At 40.7% G+C, this 24,638-nt stretch overlaps 1 protein-coding gene across 2 annotated transcripts in view; it reads left to right on the forward strand.

Moving 5' to 3' along the window:
• Positions 1–24,638, forward strand: part of DAAM1 (dishevelled associated activator of morphogenesis 1) — a 199,978-nt gene that overhangs the window by 95,461 nt on the left and 79,879 nt on the right. For both annotated transcript variants that reach the window (XR_007519057.1, XM_049899474.1), the window contains exon 3: positions 6,095–6,184. Coding sequence is in view for 1 of the 2 variants with exons in the window: in XM_049899474.1 (XP_049755431.1) it covers positions 6,095–6,184 (90 nt within the window). In the remaining variant the exon portion in view is untranslated. The remainder of the gene's footprint in view (positions 1–6,094; positions 6,185–24,638) is intronic.

Consider the following 24,638-nt stretch of genomic DNA (forward strand, 5'->3'; position numbering starts at 1 on the left):
AATTTTTGGGGACCAAAAAGTGGGATGTTGTGGATTGAATTGTATCCCTCAAAAATATGTGTTGTAAATCCTAACCTCTATGTTTTTAGTTATAATCTCATTTGGGAATGAGTTGTCTTTGTTATGTTAATGAGGCAGGATTAGTGTAGAATGTGTCTTAAGTCAATGTCTTTTGAGATATAAAAGAGATTAAACTAGTAGGTGAAAGAAGCAGATGCTATATCACATGAAGATCACCAAAGAGCCAAGGAACGAAGACTTTCCCCCAGAGTTGACAGAGAGAGAAAGCCTTTCCGTAGAGCTGGCACCCTGAATTTGGACTTCTAGCCTCCTAAACTGTGAGAACATAAATTTCTGTTTGTTCTGTTTGTTAAATACCCATCCACTTGGGTATTTCTGTTATAGCAACTAGGTAACTAAGATACCTTCCTTGCCCAGCAATGTATCTAAATGAGTATAAGTAAATGGAAAAGAGAGAATAATATGCAAAAGCAAATCAGGCTGCTTCTAACTAAAAAAATACTGTAAGAGTACTTTATGAGATGGATTATCTAAACCTAGAAGCTAAAACTAAAACTCTACAGCTTCTGGAAGAAAACATAGAATATATTTTTGGGGGGACTGTGAGTTGCAAAAATTTCTTAAAGAAGGCATAAAAAGCAGTAGCTAAAAGACAAAGAAGAAATTGATAAATTAGACTTCATCAAAAAAAAAAAAAAACCTGGTGATCAAAATACAGTGTCAACAAAATAGGTCAAGCCACAGATTAGGAGAACTATTCTGAAAACTACATCTGACAAAGGGCATGTTTCCAGAGTATATTAAGAGCTCCTTTAAATCAATAATAACAAGACAGGTAACTCAGTAAAAATGGGCAAAATATTTGAACAGACACTTCACGAGAGAGCATGTATGAATGGCCAATAAGCACATGAAAAATTATGCGCAGCATTGGCTCTCACTGGGAAATGCAAATTAAAACTACAATGAGATACCACTTCACATAAACTAAGACAGCTAAAATTAAAAAGACATAGCACCAAATGTTGGCAAGAATTTGGAGCAAATGGACTCTCATATTTTGCTGATAGGAATGTGAAGTTGTACAACCAGTTTTCTGAAGTGTAAAGTGCTAAAACTATTTCAGGGAGTACCTTTGCCAAACTCAAAAGCTGTATACTTAAAATCTGTACATTTCACTGTATATACATTTTACCCCCAAAAGAAACAAGAGAAGGAGAATGGCCTTTAACCTTTGATATGCAGCAATCATCACTATATCCTACAACATTCTCTCCCCTCCTCCCTGCTTCTTCCCTTCCTGCTTCTCTCCCAGCTTCCCCACCTTTCCTACCTTCCCCCTCCTTATACTTTTTTGCAGTTCTGCTATGTCAGATATTGTTTGGGGGACTGGCAATTAACTCAAAGATGGATAGAACCAATTTACTCCCTGTCCAATGGAACAGAAATGTCGAGAACATAACTATAGTAATGTGGTAAGTACCACATGGTTAGGAGAACACAGAGAAGCTGCCCATCCTGGGAAAGTCTGGTGGGCTGGCTGCTTGAAGGAAATAATTGATGCCCTGTAAGAGCTTGGATGAAGAGGATTAGTCCTTAGATATAGTGGGAAGGGCTTTCTGAGAAAAGGGAACAGCATATGCAAAGTTTCAGAAGTGGGCAAATTGTGATCGGAAGTACCACAAGGTGGCTGCTATTGGAAGATGAAGAGGTGGGGTGGGGCAAGCAGGCAAAGGCTGCATTATGAAGGCCCTTGCCTGCTAAGGAATTTGGACTTTAGCTTGAAATGAAAAAAGGCAACCATAAAAACCTTCTGTCATCTTGTCTTCTGAACTAGATTATAAACTCCAGGAAATCAGGGTCTGTTATTCATCTTTGTATTTTTTGTAATATCTGGCCATGGTCCTGGAATAGATAGGACAGCAAGTAAGTGTTGCTTGATCTCTAAGGCTATGATAGTCTCTTAGAGTCTTGCATGCTTCATTCAGCCATATTATTAAAATAGAATGAGTCAGAGTACAGGTACTTTTGGAATGGAGGGTGTGGGGGTCTTAATAACTCTAGATATTTTTCCTGGATACTCCCAATTATTATCTAATAAAATCTATGTCACTCTCCTTGCTCAGACTTCATCAGTGACCCCTATTGCCCTCAGGATAAAGACTAAAGTTCACAGTGTTTAATTCCTATGCCTCCCTCAGCTCTGACTTCTCTTCCTTGAGAAAGCCACCACTGCCCCCACCTTTCTGCAAAACAAGGGAGCTCTCAAAACGACTCAGTGTAGGATCATCCATTGTAAAGTGTGATGTTTAATTACCTGTTTGCCTGCATGGGACTATGATCTCCATGACATGTACCTCTTTTTATCCCCTGAACCTAGCACAATGCTTGGTGCTTGTAGACATTCAAAAATTTTTTTGATTGCATAAATGAATCTTTGCAATAACTCTATCAAGTATATATTATCATTCTCAATTTCCAGATGAAGAAATTGAAGTTTAGAAGTTAAGTCGCTTGTCCAAGGTCGTATATAACCCATAAGAGCCAAACCCAGAATAAAGCCCTCCCTCCCTCTTTCTATTAGCAGACACTTAGCAGTATAGCAGACGGGTGCATGCATTTTCATGTCACTGCAGAGTCACGATTCTAACTTCCTGAATCAACAGAATGAATAGTCTAGTGATTAAGAACACAGGCTCTATAACCAGGAGGCCTGGGCTCAAATCCCTCCTCCAACATATACTAGCTTTGTTACCTTGAGCAAGATACTTAATCTCTCTGTGGCTCAGTTCCCTGGAAAATGGGATAAGAAAATATTATATCCATATAAAACACTACTACTAAGCCCACAGAAAATGCTCAGTAATTTTTTTATGATTATCAGTATCCATTTATTCCTTTTCATTTTCTTTCTATAATCTAAAATTAGGTACAAAGACCCTGTAGCTATTTTTGGCTTTTCTGCTGTATGAAAATTCTCTCCTTGCATGAAGCTATCTGTCCTTAAGTCCTTGTTCCACTGTGCTTTCTTAGTTAAGATTTTTCATTTCTCTGTCGCTGCAGAAGCAACAACAAAATACGGTAATATTAATACCCTTTGCTGTGAATTTCTAGGTTTCAGGATTCACACATTTCCTCACATCTCTTCTAGGTAAGCAAAAACGCAGTGCTCTAGTGTAATAAAGGAGGTGGTATTGGTAGCTCTGTTTTCTCTCGCAGTCACACGCCTTTTCCCCAAACCAAACACCATGTTATTGAGCTGTTTGAATAACTGACCTAGTGCACCCACTGCCTCCTGCCCCCCCCAAAAATAAACCGTGCTTGTTGGGAAGTGATTTATATCACCATTATTTTCCTCATTCATCAATAGGTGAGAGGTGTGAATTACAGGAAATTAAGAAAAAAGAAACAGTGATTTCACATACATAATAGTTTCATGTTAAAACTTTAATATTTTTTCCCGTGATGGAATTTTTGGTTAAAATCTCTTATTTCCTTCCTGGTTGTTCATTGTTGAAATTCTTAATAGCTGGTTTTTTGTGGTTAGGTGCATGTGGATGTTTTTAATGGGTTAATGTGTACCTTGTCCTTAAAAGAAAATAGCAAATGACTTATGTTTCATGATGATTGGAATAACAGTACAGTTAACACCGTCCCAGGCAGTGCTACATGCTTAGTTGATATTGCTAATTCCCACAACAACCCTGCAAGAGAGAGGCTATGCCCATCCTGAAGATGAGGAAATAGAGGCTTCAAGAGATGAAGAACTTCCCCAGGGAAGCTACCATGTATTAGACAGTAGCAAGGCATGGGAAGTGTAGGTGTTTATAAGATAGGTGGGAAAGGATACAAGGAAAATCAAGGCAAGTTGGGGTCATAAATGGAATACCTCAAGAGGCAGGTCTGACATGTTTTGTTATGTACATTTTTCCTACAATTAAAAAAAAAAAAAGGCAGGCCTGAGCAATGTATAATTACATTTGTAGGCAATGTGGAGCTAATGACAGTTTTTTAACTGGGTGCTCAAGACAACATTGGTGCTTTATTATTAAGGCAGTGCTTCTAAACTATGGTCTCCAGACCAGCAAGCAGCATCGGTAATACCTGGAAGCTTACTAGAAATGCAAATTCTCTCCTCCCCGCTCAGTCATAATCTCTGGGGTAGGGCCCAATATCTATTTTTAACAAGCCCTCCTGGAGATTCTGATGCATGCCCAAGTTTGAAAACCACTGCTTTAAGAGAATTCTAGCCATGGTGAGTAGGAAGGACTGGAAAGGCAAGAAGGAACAGGGAGGAGGCTATTGCAAGAAGCCAAGGAGAGGTTATTAGGGCATAAGTTTAGGTAGTTTTAGTGGAAATGAGAGAAAGGGGTGGACTCTTGAAATTTTTTGAAAAAAGGAGTAATAGGACTTGATGACTAAATGGAGATAAAACTAAAACCAAACCTATTGCCACTGAGTAGATTCTGACCCATAGTGACACTATAGGACAGAGTAGGGCTTCCAAGGCTGTAATCTTTACAGAAGCAGACTGCCATGTCTTTCTCCCTTGGAGCAGGTGGTGGGTCTGAACCACCCACCTTTCAGTTAATAGCCAAGTGCTTAACCGCTTGTCACTGGGGCTCCTTAACAGAGGTAAAACCAAACCCATCGCCGCTGAGTCGATTCCGACTCATAGTGACCCTGTAGGACAGACCGAACTGCCCCATAGGGTTTCCAAGGAGCGACTGGTGGATTCGCGCTGCTGGCCTTTTGGTTAGCAGCCAAGCTCTTAAACACTGTGCTACCAGAGCTCCTAAATGGAGGAGTATGAAATAAAAGGTCATGTCCAGGAGGATGGCAGAACTGTAGTTATACAAATAAAGCACTCAGAGGGGGGACTTGTTTTTACTCTTCAGAGATCAAAACCTTATTGTGCCTTAATTTATAGCTTGTTTAATTTTTTTTTTTGGAGGGGTGGTAATAGGTCTTACCCACCCCCATTATCTTCTACCCTCAATTAGATAAATTTCCATATAGGAATAACATGAACCGGAGGCTCAAAACCAATAATAATACTGGCCATGGATTGAACTCTTATTAAATGCTAAGAATTTTTCCCTGAGTACTTTATATTCATTATCTCACTGTTGTTATTCATTAGTTAAGGATTTTCCAAATTGCCTGCCTTTAGTGTCTCTGCACACCGCCATAAAATATAATGTTTCCAAACATTGATCTGAGAGGCTCAGAGCCTGGGGTCTGGAGTCAAACAGCTCTGGGCTCCAAAACCAGCCCCATAATTTACCAGACTTGTGGTCTTGAACAAGATGCCTCTTTTAAGCCTAAATTTCTCCCAACTGTAGAACAGACTGTTGTGAGAAGTAAATGAGAGAATGCCTACACAATGCTTGGCACATAAAACACTTAAATATTTGTGGGGTGTGTGGTGACAAAGATGTCACTCTTGCTCAAAGTCTTCATTGACTCTCCTTGGTCAAGAGAATACTTAATTCTTTCATTTAAGACTTTTTACAAACTGGTCACTCCCTCTCAAACCTTTTATGTGATTATCCTTTGCATAAACCCAGTGCTTTAATGAAGCTGGTCATTGTCACCAAACACACCAATTTGTAACTACATCCTACCCTTTGTTTCTATTATTCCCTTGCCTAGACTTTCACTCCTCTCTTTATGTCCAAGTCCTTCACTTCCCCTTAAGACCCAGCCTGATATTCAAGGTTTGTGAAGCTGTCCCTAGCAAACCTTCATCTTTATTGTGATTAATCCTAAACTCCTGAGCCTTGATGACCTTTACTGCTCAATGGACCTAATACAGCAATACATTGTCCATACATGTTCCAGTTTCCCCAGCCTTTGGTATGTATTTGGCTTCATCTCTTTTGCTGTGCTTGATGCCTGACCCTGTGTGCTTTCTTGATGATGGTAATGTTCGTATCAACTTAGCTTCTTGATCTTTTCAAAGTTGATTTAAATACGTGTTGGTGTTTTTTTCTTTCCTTAGATGCTAATAACTTTTCCTACTGCAATAAAATGTTATCAATGAAACACTAATTATTTTCTTTCTTTTCAGGATGAACTTGACCTCACAGACAAACACAGGGAAGCCATGTTTGCCCTTCCAGCAGAGAAAAAATGGCAAATATACTGTAGCAAGAAAAAGGTAAGATGTTAGTTGTGTTTATGGTAAACTGAAAAATGATTCTTTTCAGTTCCCTTTGCTTTCTCATTCTGCCACCAGGACTCAGATAGTTCTTTATAATATAAAAACCAGATTGTATGTGTCACGTCGTGGCCTTGGTGCTGTGTATGCGAAGTGCTGGTTTTTGGATGTTGTTTATACCCACAATTCCTTGGACTCTTCTGTACCCTATTCCTGTTCACTTAGCACCTGTAACCGTGTTCATAATCATGTATAACCCGGAAGCAAAATAACAGTCGTTTATGCAAAATAGAACTGTTCCTATCGCCCTAATCTTTACATAAACGTTTGTATTTAGGCAGTTTAAGACTAGTATTGTGGTTTCACAGTTCTCTGTGACCTACTTTCTTCCAGGTTTCTATTTCACCATCTCTAAGGTATGTCCTTCGTGGTCCAAATGGCTCTATAGTCATTTCACATTCCAAACTAAAGATGTCCACTTTAGGGACATGTTCCAGAAGTGATACATGTGACTTCTCCTCACATCCCATTGGCCAGAGCTGGGTCACATGGCCACACCTCACTTCATGAAACAATGTCTTTATTCTGTCCCATTAAAATCTGAGGGTTCTATTACTTTAGGAGAACGAGAGAATGGATACCAAGTTGACAAAAGCGCCAATAGTTTGCATTCCCTAGCACTCACGTCAGTAGGCATCACTCCACAGACCACATCTTCTGAAGTCAAGTTTACTCTGCCATCTTTTAAACCCTATAGCACATTTATTTTTTGGAACCAGTTCTGTTCATGGCCACATCTTGCTGCTTTCTCCTGAACCAAGATAGTGTAAATGGGGAGGGCAAGGATAACACCTAAATAGATACCTCTCTCCAACAGGCAGTAGACACTCTGATTATTTCTCTTGACCCAGGGAAGCAAGAACAAACTATCATCCAATGTAATTTCAAGACACCCTCTCACCCCAATATCAGGGATACCTTTTATTAGGTGACTAATACACAGTGTCTGAGGCATTGTCAGTTCAGTGGTAGAATTCTCACCTTCTGTGAGGGAAATCTGGGTTCAGTTCCCAGCTAACGCACCTCAAGCACAGCCACCACTTGTCTGTCCGTGGAGGCTTGCATATTGCTATGATGCTGAGCAGGTATCAGTGGAACTCCCAGACTAAGATGGACTGGGAAGAAAGGCCTGGCAATCTATTCTCAAACCTCAGTCAATGAAAACCCTATCGATCACAGTGATCTGCAACCAATCATGGGGATGGTGCAGGACCAGGCAATGTTTTGTTCCATTGTGTATGGGCCTCCGTGAGTCAGGTGCCAACTGGACAGCAGCTAACAATAACAAAGTATGCAGTTTGAGGCCTGCCTAGGGCAAAAAAATAGCATTGCTCTGTTCCAGCCACTTCTTTGCTGCCTGTGTAATTGGCGTGCCACCCACCCAGGAGTGTCTTTCCATTACTCAGTAGAAGCTGTCTCCCCATCAGTGAGCCTGAGGTGGTCTCTCCCATGAGACTTTATTGCTTTGCTAGTAAGACACCATGTCTTATATATATTTCTAGCATCTGATATTTTGAAATCAGTATATGATGACTGAACCACTAAATTGTTCCAAGGGTTGTATGGAATGCTGTCAAATTTTACTGAGAGAAGTTCATCTGTAACCTCTCAGTATAGGCTCCCATCCTCTATCAGACCACACTGAAGTCTTCAGGGTTCCTTGTCCTGTAATGACCAGTAAGATGTCTTTGTGAATAAATGTGCCCTCCTCTCCTCTTCTGCTCTTTCTCTTTGTGCACATCTTACCAACTAGGAAACTTCTCTTTTGTTGAATTGATTGTCATGGCTTGTTGTTGTTAAGTGCCATTGAGTCGATTCCAACTCATAGCAACCCTATAGGACAGAGTAGAACTGCTCCATAGGGTTTCCAAAGAGTGGCTGGTGGATTTGAACTGCTGACCTTTTTTCGTTAGCTGCTGAGCTCTTGACCACTGCCCACTAGGGCTCCTGTCATGGCTTAGGAAACGTATATAATACCCTAGGAAAGAATTATACAATGAAAATAAAATGTATTCAGTCCTGAAACTAATGGTATTGTATGGTCTTTGGAAGCAAAGGAACTGTTCACAGTGTCGGAACTTTTCACAGTGTCGGAACTTTTCACACTGTCATCTTAGAGACCCAGCCACTGAGAAAGAAGAATCCTCAAGTGGCTGTGTACACTGAGGCCATTATCTAGTGCAAATTTTTCTCAAAGTTAGGAAACAAGATGCAGTGGGATTGAGGATATGCACTGGAGGAAAGGACAAGGCAAGGAAAATGGGAGCAGCTTACTGAGGGGAAAGTTTTCTTCTTTCCCAGATTTTATTACACCCTTGACAGCAATTGAAAGTTAATCATGGAAACTACTACCCCTTAGATTAGAAAAGACAAACCCTGGAGGATAGTAATGACCTCGAGCTCACAGCTGCTGCTCATTTTTCAATTTCCAGGCCTATCAGATCCTGTTGCAAACCTCGTCTCATGTGCGCATGATGGGGCTGGCTTTTGTAGGAGGATAGATATGGATGTGGCCACTGGCCTCAGAATCCCATCTCTTGATGAATGGGCCCCTCCTGCTAGTACCTGGCCAAATGCACGGATCTTTCAGAATGCAGTTCTCCTGCTAGCTTCATTCCAGCAGCTTGGATTCCTTATGTGACTTAGAAACGGTGTGGGTTGAGTGAGAAAGCTGTTTTAACTCTTGGTGGAATCCCATGGGCTTATAGCGCTCCCTCACTTTAAAATGAATGGAAGCATTGTTTGACGAAGGATTTTCTTGGTTAGAGTGTCTCAGATTGCTAAAACTGTTCTATACTTTCGGTCTGTAACTGACCTTTTTGGGCAATTTGAACACTGTAACAAATCAGGAAACATGCGATGATCACAGGAACCCAAAAAACCTAACCTGGGAAAGGGCATACCTGTTTACCTATCCTCAGAGAATGGGATTTCATAAGGGACAGGTTGTCCATTCTTAGAATCAAGCTCATGGCCATCCGTAATACTAAGAACAGATTCTTGGAACATCTCGTGTAGCTTTTCAAACCAGGCTTATCACCAGCCAGCAAAACTTAATCCATTTCTCACGCCAAGGGAAAGCTGCAATCTCATGGCTCCGTTAGGTTTTCCATCTTTCAAGATTAGAACCCAGAGCACTACAGACGTTCTCACACATAGTGAAGCCATAGAGTAAGACCTCCAAAAGCCAACAGAAACAGATGGCAAGAGTTGGTAGAAAGCAGGCTTTCTGTGTAAAAGTGAACAGAAGTTGTGGAGGCCAAGGAGACTGGGAACTGAAGACAGGCCAGGACCTTCTCAGCCAATAGTGACTAGAGCCCAGCAGTGACTATCTGCTTATCAAACTCTGTGCTCATTTATGAAATTTATCTATCTACGTCTCTGGTTGAAAACCCATTTCCAGAGCCAAAATGAAAGCAGCAAAAGCATTTCTGGGGTTACAAGGATTGGAAAGAAATTAACTGGAATTTTGCCTAATTGGGTAATCTGGGGGAGAGCAAGAGATGGATGCTGTGGCCTTGTTCAAAGTCCAAACAAATCTGTAACAGTTACTGGGCTGGTTAGCCAGGGTTTGTCATATGCAGCAATCCACTGTTAAATTTTTAAACTTTCAGGAAAGGTCCAAAAAGGGTCCTGTTTGTGAGTCTGGGGTGTTTTCAAATAGGAAATGTTTGTGGTTCTTATCTTTAAAGGTAATTCCCTTTTTAGTTCCAATCACAACATACTCTTTTGTTTAAGTGAGGTTTTTCCCAGTCTCCAGCCAGAAACTGCATCTGTTAACAATCTTTTGGATTTTAAGCTGAAGCTTTTTAAACAATGAACCATCTGACCACAAAAGGCATCTGGCCACGCTGTATTTGCTTATTGTTAACACGATTTTTAAGGCCTGGGAAAAGTAAGGAATAGGTCTTCAGAGGGGAGAAAATAAGGTGGTGTGTCCACTGTGTTATGCCCACAGCAACCTTATCAGCACAGGAAGAAATCTGACTTAATGGCTGTTCTTCACAGGAGCAATTGTACTAGTTGTATCACTTAACCAGTCTTTATTAGTATCCAGGAAATATTTTCCCCCTTCTTGGGCTTCAGAGTTGATAAAGGAAGGGAATAGGGCTATAGACAATGTTTGCTGCAGCAGCATCAGATATTTGAGGCAAAGATCAGGGTTTGATGACTGTGCCTTGTTTTTCTTCCACTCCTGGTCTCTAAAACAAAGGCATAAGTAAATGGCATTATATTTATTCATATTACATTTCTGTGCGTTTTAAGATCTACTTTGGAGAAGGTGAATTTTTTTTTTTTCTGCAGCCGAGTGTGTGTTTGATTCTAGCTTAATTAAATTATCCAAGAATCTTTCCTGTCTGGCTGCAGTTCAGCTGTTGTGATTTGTGCAAAGTGCTGGTCTGGTGCTAGGCACACTTTGAAGACATCTAGGGAAAGTGGCTGAAAATTCAGCTGGCACTTTTCATCCACTCCTTTTACTTGGTTTGTATATCCTAATTGGATCACTTCCCCCCCTCCTCCCCACAAAAAAAAAAAAAAAAATCCCCTTTCACCACACACACAAAAAGATTAAAGCTGTATTGTGTATAGGAATCAGGATGTAGTTTTTCAGCTTCTTGAGAGTTGAGACACTCCTGTGTTTGGAGTGCGGGGAAAGAGTGTTTGATTAAAACAATGGATTTAAAGGAACATATGCTAAAGTAGGAAACCCTGGTGGCATAGAGGTTAAGTGCTATGGCTGCCAACCAAAAGGTCGGCAGTTCAAATCTGCCAGGCGCTCCTTGGAAACTCTATGGGGCAGTTATACTCTGTCCTCTAGGGTCGCTATGAGTTGGAATCAACTCAACAGCAGTGGGTTTGGTTTGGTTTTTTTATGCAAAAGTAGTAGAATTGAAGACAAAAAGAACCATTAGTTTTCTATACAACTGTCAAGTAAACCAGCTGGAAAACAAGGAGACAAGATGAGATGAAACTTAATCTAATAGTCCCCAGTACCCTAATGAGAAATTGGCATGGGTAAACTGGGAAGAGAAGCAATGGCTGGGCATTTGGCCTGGAAGGTTTGAGAAGAGAGAAGTTAGTTATCCTCATTTTCCTTTCCATTTTCCTTTACTATAGTTGATTAAATATTAAATGAGCTCTTGTTTTTCAGGTGTCCACTTTGCTAGACATCAAGATTTGGGGGAAGAAGCCAGTAAAGGGGAGAAAACTAGGCTTCAATAACTGTATTTATAGACTTGTTTGGAAGTACCTGGTTTGGTCTTCTGCCATTGAGTTTTTACCCCAATGATAGGTTCAGATTGGCACTTGGCAATCTTATGTGGTAGGGGATTAAAGGAAGTGGCAGAAGCACTGATGAGGAGAAATAAAATTTTGTTGTCTGTCTCCCTCTTCCCGTCTAAAGAATGCATGAGGGAAGCACAGTAGTAGAAGACAGAGCGTGTTGAGACTCTGAAACTCTCTGTCCTACCTACATGTTCCCTGGCTTTGAGCTATGAGGATTTGCATATAATCCCAGATGAAACAGTAAGAAATAACAAGTATCTGGTGCTTCAGTGAACAAAGCAGTGCAACTGATAAAGGGCAAGGTACTGTGTGATTCATCAAGCATGTATTGAGTACCTTCTCTGGGGTAGACTCGTAGCTAGATTCTGAGGATAATTAAATGAGTAAGTCAAATTTCCTGGAGCAGATGGTTCTGGTAGGAGAAGCAGATAAAATCAAATAATTGTCAAGGCTTGTCATAAGTTCCATAAGAGAGGTGAGCAGAAAGGCTTTGAGGCATGGAGGAAGGTGTGACCAAGCTCTAGGGTGAATATGTGTAAAAAACGGTGAAGGGGCAGATGGCTTCTGACCTTTTCTAACTTCACAAGGGGGAAGGATAATCAGATCAACAGCCCAAGGCTGGTTCCTATGAGGCAGAGGTCAGACATCTTTGCCAATTCTGAAACCAACCATCCCTCCCACAGCACTCTCTACTTCTCTGCTAGGTTCAATAATTTATTGCAGTGTCCACACAGAACTCACAGACAGTACCTACGATTATGGAATTTATTAGGGAAGGTTACAATTCAGGTTCAGGATACAGTTCTTGCATCAGGACAGCCTCTTCTCAGTCATGCTCGTAGACACACCTCTCTGGCCCTTGGCCTCTGCCCTGCTCCGGCAAGTGTTACAAAGCTCTTTATGCCCCTGTCAATAAGTGCCCAGAGGCACTCTACTCCGCCAGTAAGTCTCCTGCCCAAAGGCACTCAGCATTCTTGCACTGAGGGCCAGGAAGCCCACCACACTGTCTCCTGCTGTCATTTCTCTGCCATCGCTTCTCAAGCTCTCTCTGTCTTGTCTCCTGGTTCCAGGAGCTCAATGCAGGGATCCCAGGTCCAAAAGACATGCTCTCCACTCTTAGCTGTTCTTCCTTGGTGGTGGTGGGATGCTTTCTTTCCCATCTCTGGGGTATCTTATTTCAAGCCCAGCAAAATGGCAAAACTAACCAGTCCCTTTGGTGGGCCACATTTACCCTATTTGCACAGTCCCACCTACAGCCTTCAGTATGGATTATGCCTTAACATAAAGAAGACAAAAATCCTCACAACTGGACCAATAAGCAACGTCATGATAAACGGAGAAAATATTGAAGTTGTCAAGGACTTCATTTTACTTGGATCCACTATCAATGCCCATGGAAGCAGCACTCAAGAAATCAAATGATGTATTGCACTGGGCAAATCTGCTGCAAAATACCTCTTTAAAGTGTTGAAAAGCAAAGGTGTCACTTTAAGGACTAAGGTGTGTCCGACTTAAGCCACCATGTTCTCAATCACTTTATATGCATGTGAAAGCTGAATAATGAATAAAGAACACCGATGAATTGACGCCTTTGAATTTTGGTGTCGGCGAAGAATATTGAATATACCATGGACTGCCAGAGAACAAACAAATCTGTCTCAGAAGAAGTACAACCAGAATGCTCCTTAGATGCAAGGATGGCAAGACTTCGTCTCACATACTTTGGAGGTGTTATCAGGAGAGATCAGTCCCTGAAGAAGGACATCATGCTTAGTAAAGTAGAGAATCAGTGAAAAAGAAGAAGACCCTCAGTGAGATGGATTGACACAGGGGCTGCAACAGTGGCCTCAAGCATAACAATTGTGAGGATGGTGCAGGACCATTCAGTGTTTCTTTCTATTGTACATAGGTGCCATTGAGTTGGTTCCGACTCATAGCGACCCTATCAACAACAAACTGTGCTCATGTGCACTTTTGCTCTTGATTCATATTTTGTCCTTTACTGCTCCTCAAAAGGTCAAATTTAGACTATTGATCTAATCTGTGCTTTGCTAACCACAATTTGTAGGACTTGTTAGGAAATATTTAAAGAGGCTTAATATTTTGAAAAATGAAGACACTGAGAAGACTAAAATAACAGGTTTGTTCAGCTGGAAGTAAAGAAAATCAGGTAGAAGCTTCAACTTAGGCTGATGTTCTGTAGGTATGCCCCAGTGAAGCTATATTATCTGTCAAAATATTACGAACTTCAGTTGGTAAAGAGCAGCTGCCTTGACCCCCTCCCAATAATAACCACCCCACCAACCAAGCTCTTCCCCTGGAGCCCACCAGTCTTCCCCCATGACTCAGGGACTGAAGGGCTAACTTAAAGCGTAACACAGTGAGACTCCAGGACCCTGTTCCCACATTACTTCACTGGTTCTGATTCATTGATGCCCATGATATACTTACTGCTGGTTGGTAAATATTTTGAACATTAGCCTAAGTATATGAGGTATTGATTGACCTGAACCATTTGGTCATTGAATGGTGACTACAACCATTTGGTAATATGTATCCAGAGTCTCAAACATTCTAGGAGTTGATCGCATGGAAGTGACCAAAGATACAGACAGAAAATTCTGTGCAAGAATGTCCTTTGCAATATTATTTCTCAAAGCCAGTAATTGTAAACAACTTAAAGAAGGTTGGTTATATCATGGCACCCATTCATAAGAGTATTTTGTGGCCATTAAAAAGTCATATTGTCAAAGAAACTTTAATGACTGAGAAATGATTCAGCATAAAATGTTAAGATTAAAAAAAAAAAGATGGAGAACTGTAGATAGTATGATCAAAACCTTGCAAAAGTATATGTAAAGAGAGGTAGGCAGAAAGACAGAAGCAGTAGTTGGGTGGAATTGTGGGTTGTTTATTTTGATTTTTTTTTTTCCTTTATACAAACATTTTCCAATTTTCTGTAGGGCATTATTCTTCCTCCTACCTTGAAATATTTTTTACCTAATTGTGAACATAAAACATGTTCTTTAAAAAAAAAAAAAATTCCATGCATGTATTTTGTATCTGTCAGGTTTTAATCAAAGTGGCAGGACCACTGGGTGAGACACATATACATGAAGGAATTTGTTACAGGAATTTGCCTATAAACCTGGAAGCTAGTTAAGCAGTCTCTGTAAGTCTGTTGTTTTTGCATCTAATGCTGGAGATTCGACTCACAGAGCAAGCAGTTGGGAAGGGAAGTTGGGTGTAAAGTTGTAAAATGAAAAAGAGCACGGACAGGCTGGACCTTGAAAGGACTGAAAACTGTGTCAATTCTTGTTGCCTCTAACTTTGGTGTGCGTGTTATGCAGAAGGCTAGGCCTTAGCAACAGAGATAAACACACACACCTGGCCCAGGAGAAGCTGACGGAGGATCCAGGGGAAGGTGGAGCAGTTGCAGACCTGCCTGCTGTTCCACACCAACAAGGTGAGCCAGCAGATGAGTGACAACATTAAGAACTGTAAGGAAATGGCTGCTGCTTCATTTCTTTCCTCCAGATCTCCAATAAAAGTCTCTTGTGGCTCACGCTACCTGAAAACATATAAGATAGGACATAGTTCAGCCTAGCTGAGTTAGACATTGCAAAGCTACCACATATTTGTATTAAAATTAGGAAAAATAAAATATTATTTGAAATTGAGTCAATGTTGCACTGTCAAGACAACCCTGACATTTTTTTTTTCCCCTTTGTCTACATAAAGTACTCTTCTCTCTCTCTTACTATTCTCTGGAATACTGCTTAGGCAATGACTGTTTTCTGCCCAGAAACCCATGGAAGGCATGTGTCTCATTGGCCTCCCCACTCCTAGTGTGTAATCTCAAATGTTGGTGACCCATTTTCTTTTTTTTTTTTTTTTAATTTTCTTTGCATTACAAAAGCCAGTGGTATCAAAATGCACACCAAATTTTAGATTTGAAGTGCAAAATATTTTTTATTCAAGGATCTTCTGCCTCTGGCAATCCTTAAAACCAAAGTTATGTTCAAATAAATGTTTATTGGTTCCTGTACATTTATTTGCCCTCTCTTCCTCTAATTCCATTGCTTAATAATACCAATTTGTTATGGTTTTTCTCTCAGTTTTGCCAATTCTGCCATTCTAGCTGGAAACCCTGGTGGCATAGTAGTTAAGAGCTATGGCTCCAAGCCTAAAGATTGGCAGTTCGAATCCACCAGGCACTTCTTGGAAACTCTATGGGGCAGTTCTACTCCGTCCTGTAGGGTCACAATGGGTCAGAATCGACTCAACAGCAACGAGTTTGGTTTTGGTTTGGCCATTCTAGCTACACTTTTATTGCCCTGCCTTGTAGTATCCAGAATGGTCCTGAACTCACAGTTTGTGTTTCAATAAACTTTAACTCTCAGTAAATATTCACCTGCATTAGTTAAGAAGCAGTAAGCAAACTTCGTCCATAGAATAAAACAGAACATACCCCCTCTTTCCTCTTCGGTGCTAGGTGAAGTGAACAAATCTAAAGCATTGTAGAGAACTTCTGGAACCTTCTGCTGGAATATTATGATTAATTCTGTAGAGTCTTCTGTTTTTCTAAAGATACTTAGAAAAGTACCTTCTTTTTTTTAAGTTAAAGATGCTGCCTATGGAAGTATCTCACATAAGACAATCTTCAAAAGCCTTTCAATCCAGGGATCTGCCTGCAAGCTTCCTAAATTGTGAATGCCCCTCATAGTTGTTCTAAACTGTAGCGTAATGTATATGTGACGCTATTTTTCTAAGATAATAGAAGCCAAGTTATGAGAAATACTTCGCATAGTTAAAGGCCATTTAAAGGGTAACCTGAGAAGACAGGGTGCCTTTTACTAGTTGCATTACCTGGGGCATATTACTTAACCTCTCTAGTTTCTCTCTGTTCTCCTCTGTAAACTGTCTACTTCATAGGGTTGTTGTGAAAATTAAAGGAGGTAGTAAGATTTAGTACTTACCAGAGAGCTTTGAGCATGGTATATTGGCTATTGCCATAGTAGATGATAGGGATGGCTACTGTGACCATGACAGAAGTACGGGCAGAGAGCCTGCTTATTCACCTCTTTGTTGCCCTGGGATCCATTTCTACGTTCTTAAGTGCTGATGCCTGATTTTACCAGAGTAGTAGTGAGAACTTTTTAAGCACCTCTCCTTTGACTGAACCACAGGACATTTCAGAAGTGGAGATAACATGTTAGAAGGATATATTGTAGGTTAAGTAAAGAACCCAAGAAAGTTCTTACTGTTAGCACCAGAATGAAAGGCTGACCCACTTATGCAAAAGTTCTAGGGCAATGGTGAGCAGCATGCAGTCACTTAGCTTCTGTGGGTGGGGCCCTGAATCTGATTTCAGGAGCACCCTTGGGTTAGGTTAGGAACACTGAGGCCCAGAGACATTCCACTTCTTTCTTCTTCTCATCCACATGCCCACCATAGTACTTCAGCACTCTGCTAATCAATGCCAGCACATGGAGAATCGCACTTGATTGGGTTTTCCAGGCAGTTGTGAACTCCAGTTGGTTCATGCTGAGAAGTTGGTATGTGTGTGAGTTGAACTGCTTTTTAAATAAAATTCCAGCCGTGTCTGTTGCCTAGAAAAGATAAGTGGTTGATTAATATCTTTGGTTTTGAAATAAGAGGACTAATGAGTGTTGTTTTTAGTTGAAGAACATTGCTACTGCCATTATTTGCAGTAGTGGAAAAAAAAAAATCCCTTTATACACCACAACACCAAGAGGTTGCATTATATAAGCCAGTTTTCACAAATAGGTAACTTAGAAGGTCAAAGTGAGCCAGATTTACAAGTGCCCTGTTTAGCAACAAAATCTGTTCAAAGTTGCAGCATCATAATTTGAATAGCTGAAATGTACTGTGTGATTTCTGAAGCTAAACTGACAAGCTTCAGTGTTAGGGGAATAATAAAAAAATGTTTCAGTAGAGTTGCAGATGTTATCATTGTTAGACAGAAGTCTTAATGACCAGAGTAGACATTCTGGGTCCTGAAAAATTGGCACTCTAAAAGTTCTTTAAGAAAAAAGGCTAACAGAACTCTTATAAATTTCCCCTAAGGTTATTTCCTGATTGATCCTTTTATGTTTACTCTGAAATTTAAAAAATATACCAGGAAGTACAGAATGTCATGAACACCCATATTCAACAAATACTAACATTTTGCCATATTTGCCTCAGATTTTAAAAAAGAAATAAAACATTACAAATATAGTTGAATCCAAAAGACAGCCTCTATTCTGAAGGTGGTGTGTTTTGAACATTATATTTTTAGCCTTGCTTTTTGTGTATATGTCATAAATGGTGCACCATATTGCTTCATTTTAACTGCTGAATAGTGTTCCCATTTGATAAGCGTGCCACACTTTAATTATTCTTATCTCCACTGGACAGTGCTTTCCAATTTTTCATGATTTAGGAAAACAACAAAAACATTGCAGTGAGGGCCCTTGTACAAATGTTCAAGAATTGTTCTAGAATAGACACCTAGACTGGGTTGTTTACTGGGTTGTTCAGTATGACCATTTTCACCTTTAATTGCTCTCCAAAGTGGTTGTAATAATTTACACCGGCAGTGAGTTAGTTGCCAACTATCTGAAGGGTTGGTACTGCCTGAGGGGAGGAAACTAGTATCGTGTTGTTCTGATCAATCACTGCATAAGTTCAAATGTTTCAGGTACAAGAAATTGTTGTTAAAGTTCTTCAGTTTTCTTCTGTATGTCTCATAATCAAATTCAGGTAAAAATTACTAGATGAGAAAATGCTCATAAATAAAGCAACAACCCAAAGTTTAAACACAAGTGAAAAGAATTCCATCCAAATACCCATAAAGCCATTTAAGTACAAAATGTTAGAAGTATACAGAAATGGACGATTCACACAGTATTGTGTTTATTTGGTTTGACTGCAGAGGAAAACTGATCTGTGTGTAGTTCACTCTTCCTCTCCTCTAGACCTTGTTGCACCCTCAGTTCCAGACCCAGGCAAATTGTGTTTCCATCTTTAGCAAGCTCTTGACTGATATATGTCATCACCAGAGGAAGTTCCTCTGAGCCATTGGCCATTTCCCTGGCTAAGTGCAGGTGCAGAATCAGCACATCTGCACAAACAAGCAGACTTTCTGTGACTGGAAATCACACAATTGGCCTCTTCTTTCTTAACTAAAACCAAAAAAGCCCATTGCCATCGGTCAATCCCAACTCCTGATGATCCTGTAGGACAGTGTAGAAGCGTCTTATAGGGTTTCCAAGGCTGTAAATCTTTATGGAAGCAGACTGCCGCGTCTTTCTCCCATGGAGTGGCTGGTGGGTTTGAATGGCCAGCTTCCAGTTAGCAGCGAGCACTTAACTGCTGTGCCACCAGGGCTCCTCGCTCTTCTGACTAGAGCACCTTTATCTTCAGCATTTCTTCATAAATATTTTGAAAGTCTGCTCTCTTGTATTCCTTGATTTATTCAGATATTAAGAAATTGAGATACTTAGATGAATGTCTGTCCCCCATTCCTAAATACTGAGCTAGTTCCTATTTATGGATTTGGGCATTGTTGCTTCTTTGGTCTGAAAGTACTTTGTTTTCCTTTGTTCTTTGCAACATTGTAAAAACAGTGAACATATATCTGCTTTGTGGATACCATCTCTTCCTTTTTTTTTTTTTTTTTAATACTTGTTTAGTGAGTAACACCCCTTTTGTCGAAGTTCTTGCTTTCCCTGTAATTGGGGGACACCAGGCTAGAAGAGGGTGGGAGAGAACAACCCTGTGTTTGTATTCATGTGTAACTGTTTGAACAACAACAAAAATAGGTAATATACAGCTGAGACAAAGTAAAATGCATTGATTGAACAAATCAATTAATGTGTCATGGGGAACGTGGGGGCTGTGGCTTGTGGAGCTCTATTTTCCCCTCAAGATTGGGGGTTAGAAAAGCAACTCCACCAGGGTTCACTGTGCTTCCCACTCATGCCTACCCTGGTGCTGCATGGTGGGGTGAACTCCCTGCCTCTGATTCAGTCACTGGAAGAGGCTTGGAGCTTTAGGTCTGAAGCCTGGAAAGGCCATGATTCTCTGCTGCCACAGTGGAGCTTTGGCTCCCAAATCATTAATTCTTAAGCTGCTTCCTTTTGACCACTCCATTTTGATAGCTCTGGTACAGGACAAATTTCACTGTATGTCAGTTGCAGAGGTCAGAACACATGACTATCTTGGAGCCCTCAATCTTTGCCACAGAGTACTTGTTGTCAACAGTGCTGTTGTGGAACCAAAGTTCTAAATGTGACCGTGTGAGGCCCTTTGAGCCCCTTGCCTGTCATGTTGAAGTACAAAGGCACAGCTCCATTTCCCAAACTGAGTAATCTGCAGGTGTGGAATTGCACCAGGCATGAAAACAGACTACAATAGTGTCCCTTGAAACCCCGAGTAGGTTTGGTTAGGGAATCTGAGTGAGTGGTGGCAGTGATAGCTGCATCTCTGATGGAAAGGGAGATCACTGTATCTCACATCTGAGAATCCACAACTAGCTGCCCATTCTTGTTGCCCAATGACCCCTGAGGGCCATACAGCCAGGAGACACTCCAGACCAATGCACATCCTTTGTTATAGTATTCCTTAAGATTGTGATTTGTGCTCTGGTTAGCTGAGTGGACTGCAAATAACTTCATGCAGAGCTAGCAAAAAGGGTTATCTTGTTTACTAATTCTAAACAATTGAGAATGGAAGCCTGGAGCACTTTGTGAAGCATCCCAAGGTTATGAATGGTCTCAATAAGAAATAGCGTAGTAATCGATTCGCAGTGTCTGCCATTGCACATGGTAGGAGGAGGTGGCCTATGTAGCAAATATTTGCCACCCCTGCCTTTGAGGGCTTCTCTTGCCCCTACCTAGATTATAGTTGAACGTTTTTATTTCTTTTGCCAAAAACACGGTCATTGACTTGTAGCATATTCCATGTTTACTTTCCTTGGGCCCCTCCCTGGTTCTCAGCAGACTTTCTAAGTGCTGTAGTACCTACTTTCACAGAGAGATTGCCCCAAGCCTGCCTGACTTCAGTATCTCTACAAGATCAGTTTATGAAAGACATCAATTGTGGGAGGAAGAATCCACTTTGGAAGAGAGATCAAAGAACAAAAAACACTTTTCCTGAGTCTTCCTGTATATAATCATTTTATTTTTTTTCACTAATAGCTCTAGCACGCTTAATACTATTGAATCCATTTTATGCCTGGTGCGTTTCAGTGCTTCTGCTGCTTGGGAAGTGGGGAGAAGTTTGAGCTTCTAGTGTTAAGTTAGAATATGCCACTAACACTTCTAATTTGGGGTTCTCCAAATTCCTTATACCCTAGGAACTGGTAATTTGTGGCACTAGAAATGGGTTATAGTAGAAGGTCTACCGAAGAATACCACCCTTTAATTACAGTGTCTTAAATTCTCTTTGTTATTTTTCGGTGCCATGCAGAGCAACATTTGACTTAAGCAATCTTAGGATGGTATCCTTTTACCTGTCTCTGTATGTAAGGAAAGGCATTTTATGTTTCCTCAGTTTCTAAGATGTGCTTTTCTCCGCCCCCACACTTAGATTTCTCTGATACAGCGACGTCTTCCAGCTGGTGTTTTTCTTTTTATTTCTTTTGCCAAAAACACTGTCATTAACTTAGTAGTACATGTTAGAATGTTTGATGGCTTAGAATCAGAAATATGGTTATGATTCTCCTAAGGGACAGTTAACCCTGTAGAAGCATTTTTGGCGCAGTGGTTAAGAGCTACGGCTGCTAACCAAAGGTCGGGAGTTCAAGTCCACCAGCACTCCTTGGAAACCCTACGGGGTAGTTCTACTCTGTCCTGTAGGGTTGGTGTGAGTTGGAATCAACTCAACAGCAACGGGCAATCATTTTTCACAGCCATCCTGAGAATGCTTCCCTGACTGGAATATGCCTTTATGTGCTTACTATTTTCTCCAATTCTTCTAGTTTAATTACTGGTTTCTAAGGGGTCCTCTTTATAGCCTCTAGTTCAGTGTTATACTGCAAATCATAAACACACTTTGATTGTTTTCCTAAGAGCAGGTTACAGAACATCAAAACCTGCTTTACAACATTCTGAAAGGCTGGTCTGGTAGCAGCAAATCTGGTAGCAAGATGTGAGGCGGCAAAGACCATTGACACCACTGATTGGATTTCCACACTGCATAAGGGTTTAGTGATGTGTATCCAAACATCTTAATGTATCAGCCAGCTGGAGCAAATTGTACCTGGGTGTGTAGCACTCCACGGTGACATGTAGGTCAAAGATTTGACTCTTAACAAGCTACATAGAAGTAATTTGTTATATGCCATTGTACACCTTTCTGTCATAGGCAAAGTGCCTGCCTGCAGGGGAAGGTGGTATTGTATCACTTCTCAAAATAATACTTGGAGAACACTTCTTTTTCTTTTCCATGAAAATGAGGGGGATTGTCATATAAAATTGGCTTCAGGTGTTGGAGTTGTACTGCTGGAGATTTTTAGGCCGCAGTCATATTCCATGCTGTGAAGTGCTTTGCCAGAGAAATGACTTGCTAAAATAAATAAATGCCTCATGGTTTGAGAAGTGGGCTGCAAAGTCTCAGCTTTTAGCTCTTGGTAAGGATTGTGGCTGCTTTCTTAGATATGCCAGCACATGAAATATATTTCCCCCCAGATCCTGTAGCATCTGACTTTTAAGATTTCAAATGCTATAAAATTAACTGAGACTTTTTCAGGAAAAGAAGAGGGTGTTGGAAGAGTCTGGGCCCCTAAGCTGTTTCAGAAATGTAGACTGTTTCCCTAATCATGAAGTCATATTGTTTCTCTTCTCTTTGTTGTTGCTGTTGCTGGTGTTCCCCACAGGGTAACTGAATCTCTTGAAAGTGTCACTTTCTCTTACTTTTCTGGAGTGTGTGATGTTGGTGAGAAAAGAAATGATAGCTCACTGAGAAGTAGCACCAGCCTGATTTTTGATGTACTGTGTTTCATTTTGGGCCACAGAAATTTTTGATGGTTTTTTACCAGTGTAAATAAAGTTTGTGACATGTAGAAAATATTAATGTAGCATTTTGTGCTACCAAGGAAATGTTTCAAAGCATTTTTCCCAGTCTGCTCGGGAATGCTTGTGCTTAATTTTTATTTTCAAGCGGCAGATACATTAAGAAAGACTGGGGTATAGTAAATATGCAGAATTAATAATACTTGAATTTTTTTTTTAATTGTGATGAGACGAGGGAATGAAGTCTAAAAAATGGGTGTAGTTCTTTGTAGCTATATTTGCAAAGACTTAGAGCTAATTATCAGAATAAGCTTGTGATGTTCTAAGAAACTCTCATTTCTAAACTTTGGAAAAAACACATAAGGCCAGGATCTACTAGGTGCATATGTCTCATATTCATGGATCATCCCTAAGGCAATCAGAGAGCTTTGTTCTTTTATTTGTGTATTCTAACACCTAGAGAAGTACCTAGTCCACTACAGGCAAGCAATAAATATTTGTTGGATGAATGAGAAGGAGAGCAAATGCCTTTAGATTCAGGTTAGCACTATAGGCTTAAGATCATGACGAGAAGAGAAATTCTGTTCCTGTCCTGCCTTTGAGGAGCCTGATGTTCAGCAGGATAGTGTCAACACTGCTGCTAAGTTAGGCTGTATACACAGTGACTTCGTTTCTTAGTGCTGCTGTAACAGAAATACCACAAGTGGGGGAATTTAATGAACAGGAATTTATTTTCTCACAGTTAAGAATCTAGAACTCTGAATTCAGGCTCCAGAGGAAAGGTTTCTCTCTCTGACAGTTCTGGAGGTAGGTCCCAGTCTCTTTTCAGCTTCTGCTCCTTGGCAAACTCCATGTGTCATCAGTCTTCCCCAGTTTGTCCTTACTTCTGTTCCTAAACTGCTGCTTTTATATCACAAAAGTGATTGGCTTAAGATACATCCTACACTGATATAGCCTCATTTAACATAACAAAAAATACCCTATTCACAATGGGATTATATCCACATGTGTAAAAACCGGAAAACCAAACCCTTTGCCGCTGAGTCAGTTCCGATTCATAGCGACCCTATAGGACAGAGTACAACTGATGCATAGAGTTTCCAAGGAGCACCTGGTGGATTTGAATTGCTGACCTTTTGGTTAGTAGCCATAGATCTTAACCACTACGCCACCAGGGTTTCCTCCACATGTACAGGGTTTAGGCTTTATCACACTTATTTTGGGGGAACACAGGTATTTAGATTTTAAAATACCACCTTTTCCTTTGGTGGTTTGGTAGACTATGTGTTACTCTAATATGGTATTGGAGCCCCGGTGGTGCAGTAAAGAGCTACAGTGAGCTACAGCAGCTAACCAAAAAGGCTGGCAGTTCAAATCCTCCAACTGCCCTTTGGAAATCCTATGGGACAGTACTATTCTGTCCTGTAGGGTTGCTATGAGTCAGAATCAACTCGAAGGGAAAGGGTTTGGTTTTGGTTTTAATATGGCATCGAGCTCTAGACCAAACTGTTAGGCAGTAGTGGTTGGGTATAGCCGCCTTTCTGGCTGGGGAGCTTAAACTCACTGAGTTCACAGCTGATTCAATGAGCAGTACAAAAAGTCTTGGAATTACCCCAGCTACTTGCCCAGCAAATTCCTGGGGAGGAGAGAGAACCAGGTGCAGATGTGACTATAAGGGAGATGGTGTGGAATAGCCAGGAGCTCAGTGGTCTAAAGTTAGAGACTCAGCGACACACAGTTGGAAATCATGCCACATAGTCTGGACAAGGTGACAGAGACAGATTAATTGAGGTGAAGAGATCAGGATGGAGTAGATATTTTTGTTTTCGTTTTTTTTTTTTTTAGTAATTTTTATTGTGCTTTAAGTGAAAGTTTACAAATCAAGTCAGTCTCTCACATAAAAACTTATATACACCTTGCTACATACTCCCAATTACTCTCCCCTAATGAGACAACCCGCTCTCTCCCTCCCCTCTCTCTTTCCACGTCCATTTCGCCAGCTTCTAAGCCCCTCTGCCTTCTCATCTACCCTCCAGGCAGGAGATGCCAACATAGTCTCAAGTGTCCACATGATCCAGGAAGCTCAC

This window comes from Elephas maximus, chromosome 10 (genome assembly GCF_024166365.1).
Source record: "Elephas maximus indicus isolate mEleMax1 chromosome 10, mEleMax1 primary haplotype, whole genome shotgun sequence".
Taxonomy (NCBI): Eukaryota; Metazoa; Chordata; class Mammalia; order Proboscidea; family Elephantidae; genus Elephas; species Elephas maximus.